Source organism: Branchiostoma lanceolatum, chromosome 3, assembly GCF_035083965.1.
Source record: "Branchiostoma lanceolatum isolate klBraLanc5 chromosome 3, klBraLanc5.hap2, whole genome shotgun sequence".
NCBI classification, from domain to species: domain Eukaryota; kingdom Metazoa; phylum Chordata; class Leptocardii; order Amphioxiformes; family Branchiostomatidae; genus Branchiostoma; species Branchiostoma lanceolatum.
In genome coordinates, this window is record NC_089724.1 from 4902928 (window position 1) to 4911130 (window position 8203).

The following is an 8203-nucleotide window of genomic DNA, read 5'->3' on the forward strand; positions in this document are numbered from 1 at the left end:
TTTGATATGAAGAATTGGCTCATCTAGCATGCTGTCTGTTCATCCTTGCTGATGGGCAACACAATAAACATACAGAAAACATTGCCTCCATTACAGGCTCTAACCGGCCTTCTTGGGGGGCTAAATAATACACTATTTGTAGCCAGCCCGTAACCATCAGCCAGCCTGTAACTATCTATCGGCAAGATAGTTACGGGCTGGCTGCAAAAAGTGTATTATTTAGCCCCCCCCCCCAAAAAAAGGCCGGTTAGAGCCTGCTATGGAGGCTACAGAAAACATACCATTTGGTCTAATTCAAATTGTCTATAATGCCACTCAACATTTTTTTAAATCACGTCTCGTGGTTGAGTTCTACGCCAGTTCGTTGACCTCTGACCTTTCCCGATTGTTCACCCTGACCAACCCTGTCCTGCCCAAGTGGTTTATAATAACTCGTAGAACAGGTACAGGACAGGGTCGGTCTAACTTTTGGTGAGGTATGAGAAACAGTATCGATTGTGTATCCGCAAAATGCCATAATTCTATACCAAGTATATCTTAAAAGTTGAGGTTTTTCGGCAAGCCACATTTCCATGATGTGTGTAAAGATAAATGCATTCACGAGCAGTTGCAGGTGTTTGCTGATGATCCTACATGTATCCCTTTTAAAATGGTTTCGTCCTATATGACACATTAGCTTGAGGCACTAGAATTGTAATGGGAGTGAGAAGTTGCCCATTGTGTGCGGTTTAGTCACATTTCGAAGCAAAATGTGTGCTTTGTAGAGCTTAAAGCCGAAACATCCATGCCACAAGTTAGGTGAGGACGGCATAAATAACAGAGTAACTGACGACAAGCCGACAACAACAGATAGAGTCACATTGACCGAGCTATTTTTTTCCTGTCAACTTCCTCATAGCCTTCACGGTTTTTCATAACTCGTTTTTCAATGGGGCTACTCAAGGTAAGTGACAATCTTGGTTTCAGAGTTCCCTATACGATTGCCATACATTTCTAAATCTTTAGTCATAGCTCTGCCATTTGTGAAGTATCCCATATCATACAGTGATCTTTAAGAAATGCATGCATATGGTTGTATACGGTCGAGCCGATATCATGAGATAGAATAAGCCAGACGTAGACCCGTAAAATCATGACTCATAGCCATACATAGTATGTTGTATCAAAAGATCAAGCATTACAGAATGAGCAATTACCTTGTGGGTCACTGTGCAGTAAAGTTGTTGTACACAACAAGATGAGTTTTGAATTCGATCATGTATTTAACTGACTGGAAGTAATCAAGTAAACGCTGCGTTCTGTTTATCCTCTAGATGGAAGAACGCAGATGCCTCTGGAACGAAAAAAAGAGGAGCCAAACGAAGAAACACAAAAAGGATTTCACAAAAGGTGTAAGCGGCAGGGCATTGAAGGTTATCAGCTAGAAGACATGGAATAGTCTTTTGGCAATTATGTGTATCAAAACATACTCAAAAAGAAGATGGCGCTTCGTACCACGTTTTCTTCTGTACTTCTGCTGGTGCAGATGCTGTTCGTTTATGGCTTTCAGACTCATCGAAACATTTCAGTCTTGGTTGAAATTCCTGAGGACATATCTCCAGGTAGCACAGTGGTCGACCCGCGAGACTTCGTTAACGCCGGCGTTAGTTTGACGGAAGACAAAAAAGCACCATTATGTTCAGCGAATATCACAGGAGGTGACTATTTTGGCCGTTTTAAGGTTCATGCCGAGAACCTGACATTAACAGTTGCGGCTCCGCTGGACTACGAGTTGACGTCGCGGTACAACCAGACCGTGGATCTGACATATACAGGAAACAAGAGCACTTGGCACGTAAACGTCGTCATCGCGGTCACGGACGTGTCAGGATACCCACCGCTGTACGACAAACGCTGCGAAACGCCAGTCCTACCTGAGCGGCGACAGGATAAAAGATATACTGTAATCAGCAGCGACGGGTATCTGCATGGCTTCCTTGATGGTAAACCCGTTGGAACATTCTCTGATCCAATGCTATGGAACGTCAATCGGGAGTACTATACTATAATGGATGAGTACGTGATCTTAAAAGATGGCTGCTCCATTAAGGTTTTGTTTGGTACGACCAGACTAGTTGGACGTCAAACCTTTCTCCGGCCTTGGCTCGAGGGGCCTCAAAACGGCAGAACTGAAGCTCTATGCAATGACAGAAAGGGGACAGATAAAGGCAAGATTTTGTTGTTGGATATTTCCATCGATGATAAGCTTCCTAATTGGTCACAGGGTAGCCAATTCAACATGAATGGACATGTCCGATATGTTTGGGCAATCGAGCTGAATGGCGTATGGTCTTCTTCCTCCTTTTGGATACGATGTAACGTTGATATTACCTTATTCGACGCCCGTGCACTTGCCGAGATCACAGCTGAGTACAACGTTACAGGCTGTCCTGATGGCAGGTACGGACTGCACTGTGACAAGGACTGTGTGTGTAAGAACGGTGCTCGTTGCCATGGCTTTAACGGTGCCTGTGAGTGCCGTCCGGGCTGGAGAGGGCGGGCATGTGACATTCCCTGGCCTGAGGTCGTCATCGTCGCGACACCTGGCGACTCAGTCGTGAAGTACATCGGTACCAATCTGACTCTGACCTGCCTGGCTCCACACATCCATGTAAAGAATATGACGTGGCTTTACCAAACAGAAAACGAAGAAACCGACACAAAAATCATCGAAGTGGCTCAGAACAGTTCTATCAACATCCAACCGATTCTAGAATCAGTCAATGGCAAATATACTTGTGCGGTAAAGGCTGAAGATGGTAAAATTTTTAATGCAAACTTTGTACTGAACGCCACCGAATGCCCACCCAACTATCACGGGAAGGTTTGCAGGCAAGTGTGTGACTGTCAGCACGGAGGGACGTGTGACAGGTGGGAGGGTTGTCTGTGTTCTCCCGGTCGCCATGGAGACAGGTGTGAGCAAACCTGCGCACCTGGCACATTTGGGCTGAACTGCAGCATGGACTGTAGCTGTCAGAACAACGCCACGTGTGACGCAGTGAATGGCAGCTGCATTTGCACAGAAGGACAATCGGGCGAGTTTTGTCAGATCGTTTCAAGGAATAGAAATAGTCAAGTAGTTATTGTCGTGTTGGCGTCCGTTCTACCGACCGTTGTTGTCATCGGTTGCATCGTGACTGGAGTCCTGGTAAAACAGGGTCGCCGTCGTACAGGGAAAAAAGAACAGACAGATGTTGAGTTAGAAGTTACGTCTGTCATGGAAACTCTTTCGTCATGGGAAGCAGACAAGGAGGACATTCGTTTCGAACACATGATCGGTGAGGGAGAGTTCGGCCATGTCGTAAGGGGGAGACTGCGCGTGCCCCAAGGTTACGAGGTTTTGGTGGCCGCTAAGAGCATCCGGTCTGACCGCATGACAGCCTCGGCTGTCCGTGACTTCCGACGCGAAATGGAAATCCTCGCGAGAATCCACGAGGATAAAGAGGGACACCCGAATGTGGTGAAGTTTTATGGAGTTGTGACCAAGTCGGACCCTCAGTACATCCTAGTAGAGTACGCGAGCAATGAGGACCTGCGACGGTACCTGTGGAGTGTAAGAGAACAGTGTAAGACTACGGGACACACGAAACTGTTAGAGCGGCTCGGGTTTGCCTGTGACGTGGCCTGTGGGTTATCGGAGCTGGCACGTCTGAAGATCGTGCACCGGGACATCGCAGCTCGTAATGTCGTCATCACCGACAGGAAGGTGGCCAAGATCGCGGATTTCGGGCTGTCGCGTGACGTTTACGTGTCGTCGGCGTACGCATGCACCAACCAAGGCGGGGAGGAGGAACTGTTGCCGCTGAAGTGGATGGCCGTGGAGTCGTTACGGGACGGGGTGTACACCTGTAAGAGTGACGTGTGGTCGTACGGCGTGCTGCTGTGGGAGATCGCCAGCTTTGGTGAGGAGCCGCGCTATGCAGGAGGTCCGATGCACCCCGACGTCTGCACACTGTTGGAACTACTGAAGAAAGGAGTCCGTCTGCAGCAGCCACAGAAGTGTTCGCAGCCGCTGTACCGCATCGTCAGGTCCTGCTGGATAGTCGACCCGTCTAAACGACCGACTCCCGAAGAACTGTTGCGCAAGATCGAGCAACTGATGCCGCCGCACCTGGTCAATCATCACCTTCGATGAGACGTTTCCAGACCCTAATATTTATCCTGTCTCACCTGTGCGTATATTCAAGTGCGCGTGAGTTGCGCATTAACATTTTTTTGGTTAAAGTAAGGTTTGCGGGGAAAAAGTTGTTTTCTACTTTGACCCACCGCTGTGCAGCCTAGTGATCGAACCTAAGAAATCACTTCTTCGGCTGCAAACTTAACCTAAACGAAAAACATGTTAATACGCAACTCATGTGGACTTGTATATACGCACAAGTGTGACAGGGGCTTTAGACTCCACGCTTCAAACTTAGTATGCCGGATTTAAGGATTGAAAATCCATTGTACAGTAATTCATTTTCTTTCAATAATCTTTTAGAATTATGTGTCAAAAAGCTGGTACATATTGTTTCTAGTAGTAACGCTTCAAACTTAGTATGCCGGATTTAAGGATTAAAAATATTGTACAGTAATTCATTTTCGTTCAATAATCTTTTAGGATTATGTGTCAAAAAGCTGGTAATAAGAGGCACATTTCGGAAGAATTTGCGATATGTTTTATCTACGCGGTATGGTATGTGATAGTTGTCGTTGTTTGTGTAGTAAATTAGGTTCAACTGGCTTGTCAGGGAAATTTGGTGATGCAATTTGAAGTCACGATTTTCTGTCTAGGACTACACTGAATAGTTGTAAGTTGTAATAGATGGATGTTCCATAGACATTGTCTTGATGAGTATATGTGTACGGAACTCGTGAGCAGATCTTGATGTTTTTGTGAAGCTTTGATGTACAAGAGTACAATGTAGTACTTGTTGCTTGAGGGAAATTAGACAGTCTTACATACATGTATATGATAATCTTTATTACATATTTACGCCCAAATGGCTAAGTGCAGAAAGGACTACACATAGTCAAATGGATGTAAAACGCTTAAATTTAAAACACTAAAATACTGCATACTAAAATAAACTTAAACACTATATCCTATTGTAAATCTATTTTCCTACTAGTTTCTTCTTTCCATTCCTAAATATATTGAGACATAACTACATACATCACGGCGTCATGTATTTCAATGTATCGTGCTGAAGTTTGACATTTTCTTACATCCATTGTCTGATTGTCTTGTCTTCAACAGCGAATGGTGCTCGTTCTTATTTGAGGTTCTATCTAGTAAAGTGTATCTCGTCTTGAACATTCAAGTATTTACAGAATTTACATATTCTGTATATTCTCAATACGCGGCAGGCAGTAGATTGCAAAACTTACTATCATAATATGTGTTGTCTGCGGACTTCCTGTCTCTACTTTGATGATCATGACTAAGTCTGCTCGACAAGTTTTCGTTCGCATCCCAGTGACGAGGCAAAACGCCCCTGCAGTTCCCGAGCAATTTGGTAGGGAGTCCAAACTTAACATCATTTCTCCCAACCAAAAATCAAAACCCTAGCACACCCAGGACAAAAGATACAAAAAACTTGAAGTTTTGCTTCAGTACCAAGGTCAGCCGCCAGGAGGCTCATAATCGACCTTGGCCTCCGTCTTCCCGAGACCTACCAACATACTAAATATCATAACAATCCATACAGAGGTTCTCAAGTTATGAAGCACAGACACACAAACATACATACACACACGCGCGCGCGCGCGCACACACACACACACACACACACACACACACCGAATGACCATTACGAAGGGCACACGTGACCTCACGAACGTGTGACGTCAGTCATTGCCTGGTCAAAAAGTAACACGAAGTTTAGACCCTTTCTCTGTTTATTGGCAGCTGGTGTGCTCTGATGAAAAATTAGATATGTACTGACCATGATGTTGCACCGTCCTTAATCAGGTGCGCCCTCTGCCGAAATCAGCAAAAACTCCACCTCCCTGCGTAGTTGACAGCTAATCTCGAAGCAGATGTAAGGATGCAGCCTAGTGTTTTACGCTTTTCTTGTTATGCCTGTTTTTTTCAGAATTTTATACATCTTTCCAGTAGTGCACTTGGGAAGAGGCGATGAGTCTAAAAAGCACACACCTGGAATGGCGTACTAAATGTTTCGAAAGGACGCATAACAAAAAAAAGCTTTCGAAAAAGCTGGTAGTGAAAATGTGCATGTCGCGCAACTTTTAAGCATGGGTGTCGCACATGTAGATAAAGCAGGGTTGTAGAAACTTGTACCTTTCGTACCACCTGCCTTTCGACCACGGCAGTGACGAACCAGGGTGGTAAAGATAAAAACAACAACAGCTGAGAGTGCGTTGGATCCTTACATCTGCTTGGAGATCAGCAGTTTATGGTATACTTTGTTGATGATAACATGGCCGGACTCAACGGACCTTGGACCGTGCAGAGTTCAGTTCGTCACGGGGAGTTTCCACGACCGACCGACCCACGGACTGGTCGCCGGTGGACTCACGTGGGTGTTTGTTTAACCACACCTGTGGGACAGGTACGGGTAGGGCAGGTGTGTCACCACATGTTGGGCAGGTGTCACCGCGGGGAGAGGGCCTTTGCCTCAATCTCCAAGCAGATGTTTGGGGGGAAAATTGTAACGTTTTCTGACTGCCGGGCTTCTATGTAGTCATCCTTTTGCAGACTTTCAGAGAGTCAGACAGACAGACAGACAGACAGACAGACAGACAGACAGGCACAGACAGACAGACAAAACAATATTGATATTGTCATATGTCTTTGACTTTGGCACCCTTCAAGCACAACGGAAGAAGCTTGTCAAACATACTGTGACAAACCTACTGAGATGACTATAGGGTAAGTCACATGATTTCCCCCCGCCATCTCAGCAGCGCGTAGCTTATCTGAAGGTGTCAAACTGTTTATCAAAGAAGGACAAGCTTTACCGGCCGGCGCGATATGTGTGTATAAAGGTCGAACACCGGGGGGTAATGTTCCCCCTTAGCAACAAGAGACCAGTGACGTCATCACAGAATTGTCGTTTGATCTTTCAGGGAACTCATCCTGTCGAACTGTCCTTCTTTAAGAGATTATGAAACAGACGTGATCTCATTCGGAGTGCAGGTTGATTAATTCGCACACGGCTCGAGGAGTTCTGACAGATAACGTGACCCCCGGGCGCCATATTGCACCGGGCAAGCAAATACTTGACCTCACACCGGGAGGTCAGCACTTGACACGGGTTATTACACCGGATTGCGCGTTTCAACCTGTACAGAGTGATCGCCATGTTGACAGACTGTCAAGGACGAATGAAGGACATCGCGATTGTTTTGTGTTCCATCGCGATGGTCCTGTCGACATGTCCTTCAGATATTTATCTTTTACGAGGTGTTTGATATCAAAGGGAGACTCGAACATCCGTTATGTTGTATTCTTTGTTATCACTGGAAGCTAAAAAAAGTGTCTTGGCGTTGTTTTGAATCAAAATCTAATTACTCGCTGACATGATCGGGAATGATTAGGACTTTTTTCTCCAAACGTCAAAGTCTTGATCGAAGTTTCAAAGTGAAGCGAATTCAAGCGATGTTATTGCAAAGACATACAGTGGCAACAACATAGGAAAACTGCACGCCGTCGTCGTTTCAGTACTTTCAAATATATGAAAATAATTTTGATCCATTTTTCCAATCGCATTGGTATTGAATGCTTCACAAAATGCAGTTTTCTTTCTTCAAAAGCAAAACGTCAATGGTGACATGTTTCAATGTAAAAGAAAGGTGTAGAAGTGAGACAATTCCGATATTTGCAAACTTTGCTCATGCTTTAGGGGTTAAGTCTTTAATCCTTCATGTGTTACGATATCACAGGAGAGTCACTAGCTAATGGTATCCTACAGAGCCGTGAAGTCAGGCCCGTAAAAGATTGGATCCATGAAGTTATCGGTAATCGGGGGCACGAGAGGAAAGGCGAAGGGGGAGGGGGGGCGGACAAAGGCATCACAGGTCGTTAGAACGTGACCTTGTCTTGTGATGACCTCTTATCTGTTAAGTCTTTTGATCCCTCCTCCCATGGATTGCGTGAGATACTGTGAGACAGCTCATCTTTTAGCGAATCACCCATATTAGGTGTGTTTCCTTTTTCAAG

General features: G+C 45.3%; 1 protein-coding gene across 1 annotated transcript; it reads left to right on the forward strand.

Moving 5' to 3' along the window:
- Nucleotides 1-230: 230 nt before the first annotated feature.
- LOC136429802 (uncharacterized) lies at nt 231-4756 on the forward strand. Its single transcript, XM_066419779.1, has 2 exons — nt 231-943; nt 1314-4756. Exon 2 carries the CDS (start codon nt 1481-1483, stop codon nt 4172-4174), a length of 2694 nt encoding a protein of 897 aa, XP_066275876.1. The 5' UTR covers nt 231-943; nt 1314-1480; the 3' UTR covers nt 4175-4756.
- Nucleotides 4757-8203: the final 3447 nt, after the last annotated feature.